General features: G+C 40.1%; 1 protein-coding gene across 6 annotated transcripts in view; it reads left to right on the forward strand.

Moving 5' to 3' along the window:
• The window catches only part of astn1 (astrotactin 1), a 476318-nt gene that overhangs the window by 408742 nt on the left and 46027 nt on the right, over positions 1-21549 (forward strand). For all 6 annotated transcript variants that reach the window (XM_026150134.2, XM_026150137.2, XM_026150138.2 and 3 more), the window contains 3 exons: positions 8226-8515; positions 12153-12286; positions 12752-12903. In XM_026150134.2, the coding sequence (XP_026005919.1) occupies positions 8226-8515; positions 12153-12286; positions 12752-12903 (576 nt within the window). The remainder of the gene's footprint in view (positions 1-8225; positions 8516-12152; positions 12287-12751; positions 12904-21549) is intronic.

The raw sequence follows: 21549 nt of genomic DNA on the forward strand, positions 1-21549 counted from the left end.
TATATGTACCACACTTACTATATCTGTTCTATATTTTTATTTCTTATGAAATCTGTAACGATGTAGAAAGGTCTTGGGGTGATAATATGCTGTTTATCTTGTCTGTCAGGTGTCTTCAGGCCAGGCTGCTAATCCATTTTAATATCCCCCTTGGTCTCAGCTGACAGTGAACACTTCTGAAGTGAACCAAAACTAAACGGAAGTAATCATTGCCAATTTTCTTTGCCCTAAAAGCCACCCGCCTGCCCTAATTTAACTGCCACATTTAATATCCGTCTGCCAGGAGGTGGCAAGTGAAGATAGAGTGATGGGAGCTGATTAGTAAGGCCGTTTGACGGGGATGGATTAAAGTTTGGCAGATTAGGAGCGCAAGCACATCGATGTCCGTGGTATTATTCACATACGTAACCTGCAATGTTTGATTTTTCCTCAAAGTACTGCCTCCATTCGTTTTTCCTTATCTCTCTGTTTTTGTATTGATTTACTTCTACCCACGTACTTCTCCAGTACAAACAAAAGCCTGATATTGCCTTTGATTAGTCAGGGGAACAGGATGCCTTTATTTTTTATTCATGCACGCACACCATGCAGACATGCCTGTCAGGAGCCGGCATATGTGAACATTCAAAGTTTGATTTTGTACTCAGTCCTAAATCAGACCTCATTTAACTACACGAGCCTCTGATTAGTAAGATTTACCTCATTGACCCAGTTACAAGGAATCAGGGCTGTATGTTAGCATTGCCACTGACATAAACATCGAAGATTCACAAACGTGCAACCAGACCTCGACAGATCTAAGTAACAGAGCTGCATGCTGAACATGGAACGACCTGATCTGAAAGCAGAGATAAAACATTTGTCTTTAGACTGGCACAGTATGTATTTGTAGGCTGTTGGTCCCACTGCTTCTGTTTGACACTTATTACAATTTTGATGTTTTTCTTCACATGTATACAGTTTTGTCTCATAGTTAAAGGGCCATGGTCTGTTTTCCTGTCTCAGCAGCAGCACCTTGTTGTTCAAGATCAAAGAAGAAGACTTGCAATAAGACAAGAAAGATTTTCTTGAATCTTGAATCGTTGAATCTTCTGATGTTTTTTTGACTGTTACTCAAAGGTCAGACTGTGTAATACTGAGAGAAACCTCAAAAAGCCCCAAAATTACATCTCAGACTTTGCTATAATGCATAGCACCACATATGGAGAAAACCAAACACAGCATATGAGCACAAATACCTCACACCAACTGTCAGCATGGTGTTGGAGAGGTAATAAACTTGACTTTAGTCACAGGACCTGACAGCTTGCAGTCACTGAGTTGACCGTTTGTGTAAAAAAATATTCTAGAGTCAAATGTGAGGCCATCTGTCTAACAGTTAAAGCTTAGCTGAAACTGGGTCATGCAACAGGACAACGATCCCAAGCACACCTGCAAATCTCCAGCAGGATGCCTGAAAAAAACTGTTGCAATGCTCCAGTTAAAGTCCAGAGCTCAACCTGACTGAACTGAGGCATCTTTGTAAAGAGTGCATTCAAAGTCCTCTGCAATGACGTCATTAAGAAACATTCAGTTCAATTCAATTCAATAAAACTTTATCGATCCTGAAGGTTGACCCCGAAGGAAATTGGGTTAAGGCTGCCGACCTTTGCCAACGCCGTCTTACCCTTCTGACCATACATACATTACACAGCATCACGTGGGGTAGACAGGTCAGAGAGGTATAACCATAACATATGACTTCAAATATTAGTGAATCAAGGTGTGACGCTGCAGTCCTGTGGAAACGTTCCTTTTCATGTGACTGTCTGTGTTTTTTTCCTCCTTAAACCTCAACAATTCAGATGGTTTCAGACAAAATGAAGTGTGCACTGTATATATTTCACAGATGTGTGGGACAATGTTATCAAATGGATGAGAACTGCATCCATAACAAAGCCACCACTGGTTTGTTACTGTTGCACTTTCATTCTTATCTCTTTGTATTTCGACTCAGGTGCACACACATAGACGTCTATTTGCATAAGCGCAAACACAATCAGTCTAATTCTGCTTTTCGTATTTGACTGTTTTTTGTTCTGTTAACTGAAAGTTGAGATGTTTTTGTAAAAGACTATTTTAATGGAATTGGTGAAACAAAAAGTAAACACTAAGAGGGGGAAATTATTCATATTAGACAATCAGAAAATGGTCTTCCTTCTTGTTTTGCATGTGTGCTGGTCCCCGAGCTTGTGTGCACACTTTTCCCATCTTCCCATGGCTCATAAAATGGGTTGTATTCCATCAAAGGCAGCTCGCACAACAAGCTTATTCCCTAATTGGTGCTTGAGCTTTTAAATTGCCTGTGTTTGCTCACTTCCAAGCAGTCCCCAAAATGCTAATGTGAAAAATTCAGCCTTTTAAAGAACAAAAATATTGTCAAAGTTCTGCATTAAGCATGTCTCCCTCTCTCACTGCTTTCCTATTTCCTTTGCAAGCAGATAACCCACTCTGTCTGAGAGGAAATAACATTTAATGGGGAGTAATTGATTCATATATTTGCATAATACAGAAATTTCATTCAATAAACTTTTGCTATAATCTGCTGGATGTGTATTTTTCTCATTTACACAAATAAAACTCTATTACAATCTTAATCATAGTCAGTGGCAGCTCTCGAGTCTGTTGGGGACCCAGGCAAACAAAATCACAGAAGGCCAGCATTCGTCACCAGTGTTGGTCAAGTTACTTGAAAAAGGTAATCAGTAACTAATTACTGATTACTTCCCCCAAAAAGTAATCCCGTTATTTTACTGATTACTTATTTTCAAACGTAATTAATTACTTAGTTACTTAGTTACTTTTTAAAAACACGATTTACAACCTGAGTAGGTGATAAAGCGATAGATCTCTCAGCCCAATTCTACTTTTTCTGCATAATCCATCATACAAAATGTAATCAAATGGAAAAGTCTCTTTTTAAAACTTGTTTTATTGGTTTTAATCTTTTAACTTTATGCATCAAGCAAAAATTTTATTATATGCAACATTCTCTGACTGGAAGAAATTAGTTTAGCATTTATCATCATCAGCATCAGAAACTTTATTGTCATTGTCATGAGAACAACGAAATTAAGAATGGTCCCCGATCATTGCATCATCCCTAGCAATATCAAAATATAAATAAACAATAAAATTCAATAAATAAAATAGATAGAATACTTAAAATACTAATAAGATATAACAGTAAAACATTCACATACATTCCCACACACATGCTTCAGACCGTGCATAGATTAACACAAGAGTGGCGTGATGGACATTTTTTTTGTAGTATTTAAACCTATTTTCTGCACATTCCAGCACATAAAATAAAATATTTTGTGTGTTTACACTCAGTCTTTCAAATAGATGCAAGTAAAACACAGCAGAAAATAAATAAAGTCAAAGACTCAGCGGTCCTGTTGCTCTATTTTCACCTGTAAAGCAGGAGCGGGGTAGGCGGAGGTTTACCCTGGTGCAGGTGTGCCGCGGTCAGTGGAAGAATCCGCGAGTTTCTCTGTGAGTTTCCCATTACGTCGTAGCTACTCGGTGCTTGTTGGAAGTTTAGGGGTTTTTTTGCTGTAAAAAGAAGTTTTCTTCCCAGGCACAGCGGACACTAATGTTTTTGTCACTTTTTATGGAATCAAACTCAAAGTAAGGTCAGTACTTCCACACTTTAAACGCTGCAGCTGATACTCTCTCCTGCACTTTGTTGATCTGCACACAGCTGTTGTCACGAACACTCGCTTACGTCACTGTCATGAGACATTCTTGCAAAATATCACGGTTTTAGTAACGCAGTAACGCAGCGTTCCTACGGGAAAGTAACGGTAATCTAATTACCGTTTTCACAATAGTAATCCCTTACTTTACTCGTTACTTGAAAAAAGTAATCGGATTACAGTAACACGTACTGCCCATCTCTGTTCGTCGCAACCTTATAAATTTATGTCATAAATAATCTCATGCCAAAAAATAAATAAAAAGCAGTTGCATAAAACGACAGGTAAAACATTCATCCTGAGCCCAAGTTTATGTCAGTAACTGTGCCCTACTGTTAGTTGACTGCCACTGTCCCAAAAGTGACTCTTGGCCGTGCACATTACAGTTTTTCTCAGTTGCTTTGGTGCATTTCTCACAACAGAATTAAACTTTGCACAACAGTTAGTTCAACCTCCACAACATGTAGTCGTTTTGGCACAACCTTGTGGCGGTTTCATGTTCATTGCGTCCAAAGGCAAATGCCTTTGGACATGAAGCAGTTGAGTAAGTACAAATATCTAAAGAATGGTCACTTTTGACTTGCTATTCATCACTATCTCCTTTCTTTTATCATGAATGTCACAATTATTTATACTTGTACCGGCTGAATAGTCATTGTCCTTACAACTAATAGTCTTCATTTCATTGCTTGTGTCAGTGCACTCAAAATTGTTGAACATCTTGTCAAACACTTTGTACACCCATTTTTAAAACCCTATTTTTAAGGAGTTTCCATGAAACCCCTGCACACGTTTGTATATCTTGACGAAGCGGGATTCAATCTTGCAAAAGGCGTGAACGAAATCACATTGGAGAAATAGCCACCATTGATGTCCCAGGCCAACGAGGAGGAAATATTACAATGTGTGCAGCAATCTCAGAAAATGGCGTTCACACCCATATTCCTCGTATTGGTGCATACAATACACAACACCGGTTGGCTTTTCTGGACGCTCTTTATAGGGACCTAATCCCACAAAATGAAAGGGATGATCCTGGTGACAATCGGACAATGTATGTAGTGGTTTGGGATAATGTTAGCTTCCATCACTCTGCTGTAGTCGGGCAGTGGTTTGCAGCACACGACAGGATACTTATGGAGTTTCTTCCTCCTTACACTCCATTCCTAAATCCAATTGAGGAGTTTTTCTCTTCCTGGAGGTGGAAGGTATATGACAGGCATCCACATACCCAAATGACCCTGCTAGCAGCTATGGATGCAGCTTGTGATGACATCACAGCAGAGTCCTGCAGAGAGTGGAGTTGACACTCCAGAAGATACTTTCCCCGATGCATCGATAGAGCTGACATTCGCTGTGATGTTGATGCAAATATGTGGGCAGACAGACGGGAGCGTCTAGATATCAATGATTGATATGCAGCAGTGTCTGTTTTTCAGTTTTGTTTTTTTGTTTCATAACCACTGGAGTGAGGTTTACTGTCTAAGTGAGTTTATGTTTGCTGTAAAATGTTTGATTTACTGTATTTCCCCAGTTTGCACAATGCTGTGAACAGTTTCAATTACAGTTTTTTACAGTCGCTAACAAGCGCCTACCCATACTTCAGATACTTTTTCTAAACTCTTAACACAGACCCACACCTACAAAACACAATTGGCCAAATGGATAATATCCTTCCCAAAAATACACTTTGTTAAATATATACTAACTCCTCATTTCAAAATTAGAACACATCGTTCTCTGCACACACTAACTGTACAAAAACACTATAAATCTGACTCAAAATGAAATTAGTCTGTCAAAGAATAACACTTGTTTTCACTTCACAAGGTACATGCAGTCAATCAAAGTACACCAGGTTTCAAAATACTGGCTATTATTGACATTACAAAAACTGCATAGACTTTCATGTTTCAGTTTCACAGGTATTTGCATGCGAAACATGCAATCCACCATATTGACACCAGAAATGTCTTGGTTGGTAACTGTATGTCCACATGTACAGTAATGTTCACATTCAAAAGCATTCCAGTAAAAAGCAAACAAGTTTTTGTTTCTTTACTGTTTACCACAGGAGGTACAGTAGAAACACGGTATGATAGGACAGAGAAAGTTTTACAGTATTGCTTACAGTGAACAAAATATCCATGAAACACACAAGAGCATTCTGAACAAAAAAACAACAGCAAAAAGCCAAGATAAAAAGGGGGGGAGGGGGAGGGGGGCTAAAAAAAGGCAAAAGATTTGCATCTAATCTCTGCGATCTTCAGGGTTAGGCCACATGTTTTCATCAACATCACATCTGATGTTATCCAAGTCGATGCACCTGGGATAAAACCGCCTGGTATGTCGGATCCACCGACATATCATTGCAGAAGCAGAGGTTTTTATACTGTATCTAAGGTTTGGAATATTGTTTTTGCGATTGTGGGATGTTGTGTGTTAACATTCGTAGATACTACAAGAACAGTCCATAGTTTTGTTGGGAGGTATAACTTGTCTGTTAAGAAAATGTAAGCATTGTGGAAATGTGTTCACTGACTGCATATTGGGTGAACACGACATGAAATGTGTGAATGGTATGGCCACAACAGACCGATGCTGTGCTAATTGTGTTTAGAGTTTTGCAAATGTGACAACTGTTTGGACAAACGCTTGTTAGCGACTGTAAAAAACTGTAAATATTATCAAGAGTGCATATGGAGTGTCTTGATTTTCCTTTACAATTTATGGTTTTCAACATGCCATGCATGCTGTCCAGACTTGACATGTCATTGGGAAGCACCTACAAAGAAATCCGTCACAATGAGAACATGTTCAAACCATTTGATTTTGTGACCAAAGGTGCTGGTGTAATGACTTGTAATTGTGACAGCCCTGACACTTTGATTGATATAAGTACTTGCTTTTGATGAATGTATTATCTGTTTTGATTAAGGGACTTGCTTTTGAAGCATTGACTACTTATTTTGAACAACTGACTTTTCTTTTTGATGAAGTGACTCACTTTTGCAAGTTATCCACCATGTTTTGCAGTTTGCACTAATTGTTTTGAGAAGAGCCTTAGTAGTGGTGCAGAGATCAATTCTGTTGTGAGAAATGCACCAAAGCAACTGAGAAAAACTGTAACACGGTCACGTCACAGACAGCAGAGCTGGCCACAGTGGGCTGCTCTGTTAGCCAAGTTAACTAATGTTACACACCAAGGTACACAAAAGGAGGAAGGACTTCCATTTGGACATGAAATTTGTTGTTCTGCTTAAAAGGAGTAAAAGCAATGTGGCTTCTAAGGTTGACAAATCACGTTTTTGTCATGATTTTTTCAGTAAATTTCCCAGAAAGACCATCTGGCCTAAAGCTGCATCACTACTGGACTTAACTCAGCTTCATTATCTTGCATTATTCACTTTAGGAGATCTGTACTAGTTCTCGGGTCAGTGTTTCAATCTGAACTCTGGGATCAGGGTGGATGCTGTCTATTTGTCTCTAAGGTTTGTGTCTCATTTCAAAAGAATGACAACAAAATGTTAGAAGGAATCCAGAAGCCTAGGTGGAAATATAAATCTTTCTCTAATGATCAGGTGAAATAAATATGATTTTTAGATTTTCCCTCAATTATTCCATATTATCATTTGATGCTGGGATGCTCTTTAAACTCTTATTTACTTAATGATGTTGTGTCCTCCTTTGCTGGGAACCAGCTGGAGAATTAGGTCCACCGGCTTTTCATCTCAGTGTATCCAAATTCTAAAATAATGTTGTAAAGTCTCCATCTGTAGATAGATAGAAACGCAGTATAAAAAGTAAGGAAATGTGTGTTTGGTTGATTATTTCTTTGTTATAAAAATGCTTCTGGGCAATAAATCTTATACCGTTGGAAAGCCTGTTGACTTCACCTTAAATGATGCTACAATTGTGGGTTGAGCAGCAAAGTTCAGCCCAAAGATAAAGATATCTGATGATAATGATGCATTTTTCTCCAATGCCACAGACTAAGTAGGGAAATTAAGTCAATAATAGTCATATTATTACAACACGTCATCCTTTGATATAACCGTACTTGCTATGAAACATAAAACTCTTGTAGCTGCATTTGTAGCTCAAATATTTACACTCCTGCTCATGCATTGTGCATGTGATGCAGAAAGACTACAGCCTCTCTAGAAGGGTGGTATGGGAATGTGGGAACGCATTACTGCTTTGTGCCTTTGCCTGCTGCCGCAGAAGAAAAAAAATCTCCCAGTTCAGCTTTTTTCATTCCCTTAATCCCTAATCTCATTACCGTAAACATGTGACATCACCATCTCTGTATCTTATGCACACGGCTATTTTTAATAATATTATGAATAAAAGTTCTTTGGAATGACTTTTGTGGGGTTTTTTTATTTGATTTTGGCGTTATTAACCTTCTTTTGATTTTGTTAAGCTCTGGAGAAACGACAGTTAATTAGTGACACAGTTCCCTTCTTTCTGTATATTCAGGTAACTCACCTTCAGAGGAGTCCGAGGAGCGCGACAAGGAGCGCGACAAGGAGCCCCGGACGCTGACCTACCCTGCGTACATTGCCAGTCTGCTGGACAGTGGAGCAAAGCGCATGGCAGCCGGAGTCCGCATGGACTGCAGCAGCCAAGGCCAGTGCCCACGGTCCTGCCACCTCTGCCACATGAGCCCAAGGGCAGCACAAGGGCGGCAGCAGTCTGAGCCGGTGCTGCTGCAGATTACCAAGGCTACACCTATTTATGAGCTGGTATCCAACAATGAGACCTACCAGGTGTGTACAGTGTTTTGGGTGTTTGGTCTTTAATATTTAAACTACACAAATTTATTCTTCACACCCTCTAAATTGAAGGCGGTGCCTTCTTGAAATCCATTCCCTGTGCAGCATCGAAGAACACATTTATTATGCAGTGTCCTTGTGATCCTAAAGGCTTCATTAGGAAACAGGTTATGGAAACAGAAATCCTCAGAAAGAAGCATTTCCCTTCCAGGATGTCACGCCTTTCTTTGCTTGAAGCATCCTGTGCCATAAACTGCCTTATTGCGCTGTGCCTTATTTGACTCCATCAATACTGTACATCAATAGTGCTTCTACTGCTCCAGCAGGGTCAATACAGTGCTACTCCTGCAGTGTCAGGCCTTTATCCTTAAGCTCAGTCAGACAGCTGCTGTTATTGAAAGAGTCTGCTTAGAGTCTGCTACAGCTTGACTGTGCAGGTATGTGTGCAGAAAAGTTCAACTGTAAAAGTACTTTTTAACTCTTCCCTGTAGTTACCAATATTGCCTTTACTCTAGTGCTATGCAATATTGCAGATTTTGGTATTGATCCAATATCAAGTAAATACTGGGCCGGTATTGCCAATACTTTTAACCCATAAAGGCTGCTTATGTAGGGGAGAGCAGTGTGTGAGATAACGAGTTAACAAAACATACCTTTCAGCTTAAAACTGGGTTTTTTGTGACCTGTATAATAAATATTCCTGTCTCTGCAGGACTTCAGGTCAGCTTCTGTTGTTCACATACCCTGATGCTATAAATAATATGGACGTGACAATCAACACAAAAAGATTCAGACGTTTTTCATAGTGCATGGTTGAGATGCTTTTTTTAATTACCAAAAAATGATTAACACATGCTGAACGTGCAGAATGAAAAGAATTCTATTGTGCTAGTGTTAATCTGACACCATTAAGAGCATTGCACCAATATTTACATCTACCCACCTCCACCATTTTTACTCTGAAAGTTTTATGAGCCTTTCAGGTTTTCCACATTTTCTACAGCATTCTGGTAACGTGCGTAATACCAGTTTTTTATGTAATGTTAAAATGTGAAACATTGTCCCTGCCTGGGTTCTATATCCCCAACACTGTGAGACGTCTGGAGGTCTGACAGGGGTTCGGCTGTCTTTTGATAAAATCTCATTAAGTAGTAGCCACTCCAGTCCACCGTTCCTAAAAGCACAGAGTTCTGTGTCCATGTTATCCTCCTGTAAGGTTCCTCCTCACCAGTGAACACTGGCTTCTTGATTTCCTGTCTGACCGAAGCCTGTTTGTCTCTGATTGTTCATGTTTGACTTTGCGCCCCCATGAAGAGTGTTGGGGCTTTGAACCTTGTGTCTCACTGAATATTGACAGCTCTGTCAGCCACATGGATCGGTTTGCACTCTCTCATTTATTGTGGCACATTATATAAACTAGAGATGGCACGATACCACTTTTTTATGTCCGATACCGATACCGATATCATAAATTTGGATATCTGCCGATACCGATATGAATCTGATATAGTGTTTTTTAATCAACAAAACTGTTTTTTAAAATATCTTGCTGCATTTTGCAAGTCTGCAAGTTCATACTCAAGTTTAAAACAACAACTACACTAAAGCTATTCTGTTATACCTGTATACAAAAAAAATATTTCATAGTTCAGCAACACTGAGCGTAAATATTAAGAAACCTAACTAATAGGGTTCCAACTCCCAGCAACAACAAAAATAAAAAAATAAAAAATAGGGAACCACCCCTCACGCGCCACCTCATGATGCTTAATCGACGTAATCAACCTTAATTTGATGCAGTGTGAAAAAAAATGCACAGAAATCAATTATTTTTCAAGAAATATTAAATAGATTCAACATCTTTCTTCAACAAAATTGCAGACTGCACAGATGGTACCTTCCCAAAGGAAAAAGTACTATAGCTTACTAGGGTATATATATTAGACTTAATAGTCACTGTATACAGTAATTGACTTTATTCATTTTACATCAAATTAAAACTTTGGGTGTCAGATAATTATTTATTAAAAGCTAGACATTTTAAATGAGAATAAGAAAGAAAAGTATGTCTTTGTGCCCCCTTTTCCCTGTTAATGCCCTATCGGCCCCCCTGGCTAAACTTTGCTAGATCCGCCCCTGCACAGTTACCAGCGTCAGCTACTAGAAAAAGATCCTCGAGTAGAAAGTAATAATAAATAAATTCTAACAACAGCTGATCAAGCTTAAACGTGCTGCTGTTGTTCAGCCGCTGGTTTCCTCTTTCTGGTGCAAAGTGGGCCAAAAACAAACAAGACAGACGGACTCGCGACAGAACTCAGCTGATCATTAAGCAGTTTCACGATTGAAGTAGCAGCCGGAGAGCGAGAGGCAGTCGCTTGTTAAGCTTAACGTGGGAATGCTTTACAAACATTCAGAGATGGACTTACACACTTGCTTTACTTCTCTCGGGATAACTTTGTCGGAGATGAAATGCCAGGTTGCTAGCGAAGCTCCACATGCTATCCAGACCACCGACAGGTCCCGCATGCCACAGCCGCTCTATCACGTGATGCATACTGCTCCAAGTGCTAACGTTCTGAGGTGAGTTACGGCGTGTTGCAAGTTTTGTGAGCTGCTTTCGTGATATTTAATGGATCGGATTACATTTTTTATTTTTCTCCGATATCCGATCCAGTAATTTAGGTCAGTATCGGACCGATACGTAATATCGGATCGGTCCATCTCTAATATAAACAGGTGCTTGCTTTTCCTAATGTCCAGTGAATTCAGTTCATCACAGAGGGGCATGATTGTAGGGGAGGAAATTAATAAAACACTCTTAAATTCTGTTTCTGATCGCGCGGATTTGTCTGCCGATTGGTGTGGGGGGGGGGGGGGGATAGCAGAATTTTTTCTTAAGAGGAGTGTGGAAAATTTAAAAACGAATCACTTTGACCTGATCTGAATGTTGAATAAATGCAGGTTCAAAATTCTTATTTCATTGTTTTTGGTGCCTTAGAGGTGGAGAGATAAATTGAGGTTCCGCTGAGAGTACTCTGGATAGCTCTCTCTCTTTGTCAGCCTATAAACCAGAAAATACTGTCAACAATCACAAAAAGTTTTCTGTAACTCGGGCAGTGAATGATATACAAACCACCCCCTCAGAATGCAGACAGAATAAAAGTGAAAAACTGTGCGTTACTGAAGTAGAAACAGGTGCATCGAACTGAAAAGTCTTTAAATTTATGTAGAACAAAATGTTGCATGTTTATTGGGATCTAATAGATATAACCTGATTACTTTTTTATGCAGTGTTTTATGTTTTTTTTTTTTTACATGTTTTTATGTTTTACCTCATTAGACAAACACCAATTTGCAATAATTTGCAATGTCCAGTGGAGAAAGTGTAGTAAATTAAATAACTTAATGCATATTTGATACATTTTATTGTATTGGTTAAAGACACCCACTTAGGTAATCAAATTTGCCTACAAATTGACCATTGCATGGAAAAAGAAACACACAGGGGTTTTTAACTTACAGTTCCTGGTATAAAAATCGTGAAGTAGAAAAGTTTATGTGAGAAAACAGCTGTAAAAATACAGGTGTTCATGTGTGTTTATCTCTGCCCTCTCGCTGTTTCTTATCGTAGGCTCTTCAGGAGGCAATGATGAGCATGCTGTGGTGCTCAGGCAAAGGCGATGTTATCGATGACTGGTGTCGATGTGATTCCAGTGCTTTTGGCACAGACGGACTGCCCACCTGCGCCCCGCTTCCTCAGCCCATGTTAGTAAAACCTGTATTCTTCCCCTTTCATGGATTGTGGTAAATACAATCAATTGTTTCACAGGCAGAAATTGTTCTCCTGCTTCAGCGGATTTGTGTGCATGCAGTGTTTTATTGCAACATTCCTGTGGTCAGCGCGTTTGTTCTCTGGCTCGGTTTGGGTGCTCTAATCAATCCGCTGAGCTGCCATTCATCGATTTCTTGGCATAAAACTTGTGTGCACAATGTTTTCAGTGACATAACTACAGAAGAGAGCAGCAGAGTCAGTCAGACATTAGCGGATAAATGACTATATTTTCTGTTGACAGAGGTGTTTGTGACAGTGCAGAGCATGTTTTCAGTTGGATTGCAGTTGACAGAACAAGAAGGATAATGTTAGCTGTCAATTACAGTAATGAGGCCAGTGTGCTGAAAACATCTTACAGTAAGTGGTGCGCTTGTATATCTCTGTCATTCTGTTGCCAGGCTTAAACTGTCTTACGCCTACGAACCCAGCAGCTCATTGGTCATCATGGAGTGGAACCACACGGAGCCCCCAATCGGTGTGAGGATTGTTGATTATCTCATCAGCCAGGAGAAGGTGACAGAGAGAACCGACCACTCTAAAGTTGAGACAGGTGCGTCAGTCGAACACAACATATGTCAAGAGTTTGACCATGAATGGCAAAGCCTGCGAGATGGGAAATTGCACAACGTGCTGTGGTGCTAGTTAGCAAACACCTTTAGGTAACATGAATCACATTCATCCTAATATTCCCTGCTTTACTTTTATAGATGGCTTAATGGTTCAATGGTTTATATAGCACATTTAATTACAACAGGAGCGTTGACCAAAGTGTTGTACAAGAATACAACATACATAATAAAATAACTTAGAGTATTGATAGCAAACACCAAATATGAATTAACAAATAACTCTCATGCTGTATTAAAAGCCAGTAAATAAAAATGCGTTTTAAGATAAGATTTAAAAAGATTGACAGTGGGAGCCTGTCTGATGTACAGGGGTAAATTATTCCACAGCTTAGGCGCTACGACTGCAAATGCTCGATCGCCTCTATGAACCAGCCTCGACTTTGGTACAGCTAAAAGCAAAAGATCACTTGATCTGAGAGATCTAAAGGGGGTATAAGTCTGCAAGAGGTCAGACAAATACCCGGGAGCCTGTCCATTCAGGGCTTTGTAGGTCAACAATAAAATGTTAAAGTTAATTCTGAAGCGGACAGGGAGCCAATGAAGAGAGGCGAGCACCGGGGAAATGTGTTCACATCCTTTAGTACGTGTCAGAAGACGAGCTTCAGCATTCTGGACCAACTGCAGCCTTGCCAGGCAGGTCTGGCTGACTCCAGCATATAAGGAGTTACAATAGCCCAGCTGGGATATAATGAAAGCATGAATCGCCCGTTCGAAGTTTTTAAAAGATAAAAATGATCTCACCTTCGATAAAAGCCTCAGTTTGAAGAAAGACCGCTGTACGCCTGAGCTAATTTGTAGATACAAAGGTTTACCACCCCGCAGGTGAACTAATAGTACACTGCAGTGAAAATGTATTTGGCACCTTCCTGAAAGTTAACCTGAGTAAATACAAAATGCAGTATTTAAATGAGGATTTGCCTTGTGCTAAATCATGAATTAATATTTTTTGGAAAGCTGAATTTATCGTCACTTGCCGAACAAACTGAAGTAAACTAAAAGAATCCAAAAACCACCAGATCACCACAGTCTAAAGCAGTGGTTCTCAAACTTGTCACATCGTTCCCCACATGGCAGGAAGAAGTATTTTCACGCCCCATCTAAAGGAAACAACGACAGTAAAGCCGAGCTGCAACTTTCTTTAGATAATAAACTAATTCACAATGAATCCTTCAGTAATTTTTGTTTAAAACAAACAACTTTCATTTCAAACAACTATTTGTGACTTTTGTTACTAGACTGCTGCATTAGTCTGCACCACCTCTTCAAAAAAAGCAACAAGTTAAACAGAATGTGAACATTATAAAGTTCTGTCTTAGTCTTATTTAAAAAAAAAGAAATCCAGAAACTTGTGAACAGAGATGAAAAATAAATAATTTAGTGAGAGTTTAATGCGTTTCACTCTTAGTGGCTGCAGTCAGCCTAGTTTGACTGCAGCGCGGCTACGGGGGATTTGGACGGACCTGAGCGGCATCCGCAATCATGCCAAAGTAGGTATCCCCGACAGAATTTGTTTCCTTGCGCCGGGAGCATTCGCTGGGCAGGCAGAGCGGGTCCAGTTGGCGCCGCCTCCATTGCAACCAGCTAGACGTGGAAGTAATGGACTGTTTTAGTGAAAAATGAATGTTACTGTTACTAATTACTGTTCAGTTTGTGGGTGACAACAGAAAATGATACATTTATTGTTCTCACGTGTTATTGGACAGGATTATTTCAATAAAGCAAGGAGATTTTGACTGATAATTATTTGTATTCTTCTGTAACTGTACAGAGCTAAAACCTCCAAAATGTCAGGAGTAGTGGGTCATTATAAGAAGTGTTTGTGAACTAAAAATCACGAATGTGGGATGTTGTTTGTCCGTGACTTGGACAGCCCAGTGTTTGCTCCCGACGCAGGGGAAACAAATTCCGTCGGGGGTACCTACCTTGGCACTTCTCCGTACACTTCTTTATTGCAGCTGTGGACTTACACATGCGGCTGCAGCTTTTCAGCGGATGCAGAGGAGATGTGCATATTATTAGCAAACTGCCGCAAATTTCTTGGTTCTGCCGGAAAAGTGATTCAGATGTTAAACATTAGTTCCACATGACTTTTCTGCCAGGTGACTTGCGCCCCACCTGTCACAACTCTGCGCCCCGCCACACACTTTAAGAACCACTGGCCTAAAGAAACAGGTGGGAAACAAAGCCACTGACATCTGTCAGTCTAGAAAGAGTCTCAAAGCCACTTTTTAGGCTTTGGGACTCCAGTAAACTCCGATGAGAGCCATTATCCCCAAATGGAGAAAACTTGGAACAGTGGTGAACCTTCCCAGGAGTGGCCGATCTACCAACATTACTCCAAGAGCATATCGACAACTCATCCAGGAGGTCACAAAAGATCCCAGAGTTCATGATTCAACAATAACAAAGAGACTGGGCAAAAGTGGCATCCGTGGGAGAATTCCAAGGTGAAAACCATCGCTGAGCAAAGACAAATGGCCTGTAAATGGCCTGTATTTATATAGCGCTTTTCTAGTCCCTAAGGACCCCAAAGCGCTTTACATATCCAGTCATGCACCCATTCACACACTGGTGATGGCAGCTACATTGTAGCCACAGCCACCCTGGGGCGCACTGACAGAGGCGAGGCTGCCGGACACTGGCGCCACCGGGCCCTCTGACCACCACCAGTAGGCAACGGGTGAAGTGTCTTGCCCAAGGACACAACGACCGAGACTGTCCAACCTTCCGATTACAAGGCAAACTCCCAACTCTTGAGCCACGGTCGCCCCACAAACAACACAAAGGCTCGTCTCCAAAGAACATCCTGACTATCCCCAGAAACTTTTGGAAAATATTCTGTTGACTGACGAGACTAATGTTAATGTTTTTGGAAGGTGTGAGCCCCGTTATATCTTCTGTAAAACTAACACAGCATTTCATAAAAACAACATCATACCATCTGGTCTGAGGCTTTTTTGCTGCTTCAGCATTCTGCTGTACCAAAAAATCCTAAAGGTCAATGTCCAGCCATCAGTTGATGCCCTGAGGTTCGACTGCACTTCGGTTCGGTTCAGAAAACTAAAAAATAAAGGTGGTTGAGTGGACCAGTCCTTTGGCATGATCTTAAACAGCCTGAAAACTGTCCAACATGGCTGAATCATAACAATTCTGGAAAAATGTTTGGGGCCAGAATTCCTCCACAGCAATATTAAAGACTGTGAAATGTGAACCTAACCATAAGTCCACCAATTTAGCTGCACCATATGGCCATAATTTGTGTGGAAGAAACCCTGGTTTAGAGATCAAAAGAAAGAAATGTCATCAAGCTGCAGAAAACACTATTTCCAGAAAAAGGTGCTTTCCATGGCAAAGGTTTATCCTGTTAAACAGTTTGACAAAAATGTTCCATTCAAAAACGCTTTAAGCATTAATAATAATCTAAGTCAAAGTCTGTTTAGGTTTGTCAGCACTAACAGTACAAAGACGTCCTTTTGAGCGCTCTACCTTTGTGCAGTCTTAAAAATCACTCTTAGTTGTTATACAGATAATTGACTTGTAATTTATAATGCCACCACAAGATGGTGCACACTAGTAATAACAATGGAAGTATGTGTAATTTGTTCAGAAGCCTGATTTCAGGACATTTACTTGTGTCTACACAGCTGTGGCTGTTTTGGACACACTGTTGTTTAACTAGCCAGATGGCAGCTAGAGGCATTAAAGCTGCTTCAGTCTGCTTTACCTCTCACGTATATCAACACACATATAACATACAGTACACACACTTAAGCTTTACAACAAAGGTTAGTCACCTCTTTCTCCAAGCAGCTTTCATTAGTCCCTTAAAATGATTTCTGTTTGTTTTCACTGTTTAATCCGTAAGGATTCAGTGATTTACTTCAGAGGAAGTCAGTGAAGCAGCTACACGAGCAGCAGGAGTGTGTGTGGCTCTGTCATCCATAACAGAGAGCACAGCTTATTTGGCCCTATATGAGTAGAAGCTGGCAAAACAGGGGCGGTTTATTTAAGCAGTAATGACCCAATCCATAACGGAGACTGTTAGGGTTCCCTGTGAGCACCAAAGTTTGTTGTAGCTTAATGAGAGAATAAACTGTATTTGTCAGACCAGAGAGGATCATTAATCAATACTGCGGGTTCAGAAGGGAGTGGAAAGTGTTTTCTTTATTAGTGGTATTAAAGAGAATGTGAGCTATAGTTTCGGCACTAATGGTTCGTGGCTATAAAAGATTGCATTTAGTCTCTATTTCAAGGCTTCTTCTTTAGACTGCAACTGAGTTTTGCAGCACGGTCGATCTAATGTGAGCGCTCTGTACATTTTACAGTTTATTGAAGGTAGCGAGAGGTGCTTGTGTCCTGCTCTCTCGTATTGGAACGATGCTGCATCTTTTTATTGATCGGTGAATCGCGATGGACCCTGATCACAGAGCATTTTCTTTAGCGCTATCGGAAAAACATGGTTGCCATAGCTGCATTATTGCAGCTAATACTTAATGCTGTTACTTTACTAGTTTGCACAATTTACCATGTTAAGCATGAAAATATAGAGACTCTTTTCATCCATGCAAATGTACAACCTGCTGTGAGTTTAGATTAGTTTTGAGGTTGAACGTGCGTCATCAGGCAGCAGATGCAGCAGCACCGAAGACAGCAGAGGTGCACATTCTGGACAGATGAAGATTGTGGGGAATTAAAATTAGTTTAGCCGAGGACGAGACACGCATTCATAACAGCAGCTACACTCTGTTGTCATGGGATGATAATTTGTGTACTGCGGCAGAGACAGGTCCAGCAGTCTGAATTAAATCCCAGCGGTTGGTGGCTCGAGCGCTCGTGAAAAAAACACAACAATAAACAGCAATCAAGAAAATACATATCAGTGCCCCAACTACATGTAAAGAAATTCAAATATACAGCGACAGGAAATCATAAATCTATTCCAATATCCTCAATAAACAGACTGAAAATGTCATTTTACTTTTTCAGTGCCTCGGTTGTTTTCTGTAGTTATATTTGTACCACGCAATCATGAATTTTCTTGTGAGTTTTGTATCTATTTTCTTCCACTTATACTTTCACAGCACTTCCCTGCTTCAAGCTGAAGTATAGATTGAGTCAGTGCAGCTGAAACAAACTGCTGATGTCCGTGAATTCAGTTCAGACGTCGGCTGATACAGAGATAAAGAAGAGAGATCATACCCCAAACAAGATGCTAATCTAGCACGCTGACTTGTGGCAATGTTTCTTATGGAAGGTAGCGGTGTAACACAGAGCCTGTGCCACAGGAATGTTTCACTCTTTGGATTATTACAGCCGTGCTCAGGTTTTCCAGTTTCTCTTGCTCTTTCTAAATCAATTGATGCTTGTTTCTGTGGTGTAATGTCAGCCATTCTCATTAAAGTAATAGAGATGACTTTTTTCACACAAGAAAATATCTTTTGTATCCACTCAGCTCCACTAGCACCACATGGGGATAATTTCTTCAGGTTTTCCAGCCAGCTCCATAGCTAATCAGTGGCTCTGTCTAGACCCTTAAGGATGGCATAGATAATATGCTTTGTTCTCGCTGGTGTAACAGACTCTAGTCTCTCATTAATTGCTTCAAAACAAACTCACAAACAGCATTTGCCCAGGAGGTTTAATCCATCACTGCAAAACTGAAGCAGAAAATAAATTTATCAGACTTTCTTGCTCGCTGCCTGAAGTCCCGTTTTGTTTAGTGTCTTCTTGCAGAAAAGCATGACACTGCACTGTTAAAAGAGCTGAGTTTACAAATACTCCGCTTAAACCACTGGAGCCGTCTTTGAGGGTACTTCCTATGTCTAATATGCACTTTAATGTCGGCCTTAAGATTGTTGCAGTTTGTTTTTTTAGCCTTCTGGGGTTTTTTTTTCTTCTCTTTTTTTAATCGTCAGCAGTTATCTGAAAGTCTCTTTCCTTCAGGTATCTTTATTTTATTAAGAAATGGTGTATCTTTATCAAGTGTGATTTAGAAAATATAAGCGCATATTTTGCATGTGGGTGTTTTGGATGTTTTAGGGGATATGGTTTACATTTTTGAGCTGAATAACACTCATAATGAATTTCTATTTACTGACTATTTTGAGTCCTGCAGATTTAATAAAGTTGGTATGTTATAAAATCCTGTTCAAGTAGTTCATGAACACATCAATCCAGTACATGTATGACGTACTGCTTCTACCAATTAACATTCACAATAGAGGTGTTGAGTTATACACGTATTGATATGACAGTCATAGTTTCAAGTGTATGAAGGCTCCCGTCCCATGTATGGCTTGGTCCTGCTACAGTTTAAGTAGGATAACATCCTTGTGACTTGGAAAACTTTGTGGTTACTCGTGATAAAAGTGAATTTTTCAGCAACCCAAACAGTTGTGGCAAACAATTAGCCATCCAGATGTGAGTGTATAAGAACCCCAAGCTCTCCATTACCACCTGTGGTTGGAAGGCAAGTAGTGACCTATGCAATTGCTCCTCTCAAACAACTCAGCTGTTACTTTTAATTGCCAACTAATTTATAAACACTGAGCGATTGCTAACAAATTGCAATCAGCTGGAGTCAGTTTGCACTCAAGACTGCAACCTGTCAGCAAAGCCTTTCTTTGCAGTAGGAAACGTGACTAAACTGGTTGCCAAATGTTTGTATTCTGTGCCTTTCTGCAGCTAAATCACTGCCCTGCGTCTACGTCACTATTAGTGAAGGGATTTCAGTTTCAATTCTGTGAGGCTCTGGCTGGACTGAATTTCTGTGGTCAGTAATAGATTTCCAGTTTATGTCTATTCATCACAGTTAATCATTGTATCATCATATTGCATATAATTGCCAGCTTGACCCCATTCAATCACAAACTCAGATTGTGATTGTCTGATTGCATTATAAGTCACTTTGAAGATGGCCACTGACTGTGAGCAGTTGCAGACCTGGTCCCCATTTTCAAAGTCAATGGGATTATAATTTCCTAGGACACTGTAGCAGTATTGTGGTCATGCCATGGTCTCCTTAATGTGACTGAAGCATAAGTTACACAATTAACTGCTTAACTGGAGCTTCAGCTCAAAGTATCTACACAGTTTCTGGCAAACTAAGCTAAAGTTTGGGCTCAAATTGTGGTCATAAATATTTTAAATTGGTAAATCAAATGCGTATTTGTGAACTGAGTTTTGTAACCTTGTAAACCAAAATATCTGAATATGTTATGTTTGTAAAGATACAAAGCAAACAAAAAACTACGTGTAAAACTCTGCGCTCAACTCCCCGGGCTGTGTGTGAGTTTTAACTTGCAAGTACACATTTTGACCCAATTTGTCTTTCTTTTAGCTGATTGGTCAATGTCATGTCAATCACAAATTTAACAATCCAATTAGAGAACAGATGGGTCTGTCGGTGCTTTGCTGAGCTCATCTATAGATGCACAAACATTTTCAGATATTTTGGTTTACAGGGTCACAAAACTCAGTTCACAAATACGCATTTGATTTACCAATTTAAAATATTTATGACCACAATTTGAGCCCGTACTAAAGTGACTCCCATTATCACCGTTAACTTTTCTATTATTGCAGATACTTGTCCTGCACATCTGGGAGACAGGCTGTGGCCTTGGTGTTGAGTTCATTTCATTACTAATTTGTTGTTGGCTTTGGTCGTTGCTCTTTTGCTTTTTCTCTGATTTCCAAGAACCCTGAAGAGCTGCTCCGTTAAAGTATAAAGATACACGTGGCCATACTAGACTCCATATTTTAAATCTTAGCGTTTTGGCCACTGCCATGTTGGTTTTTTAGAGCCTTATATGGAGTGTCAAGTTATTAGCAAAGGCTAGCTAATTAGCAAGCTGCACAGAGATTCGGAGTATATCCTAAGGTTTATGTTGTTTTGTAGTTATGTGACAGCATGTTTCACGTCATGAGTGTCAAGAAAGTAAGGTAACGAGCAGTGGAATTCATTTTTTTAACAGTAACAACCCCAACACTGCACTTATCGGCCAATTAGTGCTAAGTAAAAGTCTATTAAAATAGTTTAAATTGACAAAACCAAGGCACAAACTAGCAAGCCATGTTAGTCAGATCCAGGAGGATAAGATGTAAAATTAACATGAGATTCTGTGGGGAGCTGATAGACTTCTGGAGGCACTGTGTGGCTTCCTCAGCACTGGCTTCACTTCTCAACTCCTGAAGTTGCCCCTCAGTCCACAGGTGTCTGTATAGTTTCCAGTCGGACTGACTGAGTTGTGTGGCAGAGAAGGACCCACTCACACGGTGTTGCAGGTTGTCATGTGTTTATGGCTAAGTGTTTTTGGACACATTTTACTCTGGCAGCTTTTCAGCTGCGTTCCCTGCTCAGCACAGCACACCGCTCTCCTCCACTGGTCTCAGCAACATCCTCAAAAAGGGAGACACAATTAGACGATGGAGGTCAGGTGTGTCAGTCAGCCCCTGAACCCAGTACTCCACCCCTCCCCTGCAACCAAACCCCGCCATATAGTTTCTTCATTTGTAACCATCAGATTTCTTTTTTCTAATTTGTTGATGCTGATCACTGCATAGTG

This window comes from Astatotilapia calliptera, chromosome 18, assembly GCF_964374335.1.
Source record: "Astatotilapia calliptera chromosome 18, fAstCal68.1, whole genome shotgun sequence".
Classification (NCBI taxonomy): Eukaryota; Metazoa; Chordata; class Actinopteri; order Cichliformes; family Cichlidae; genus Astatotilapia; species Astatotilapia calliptera.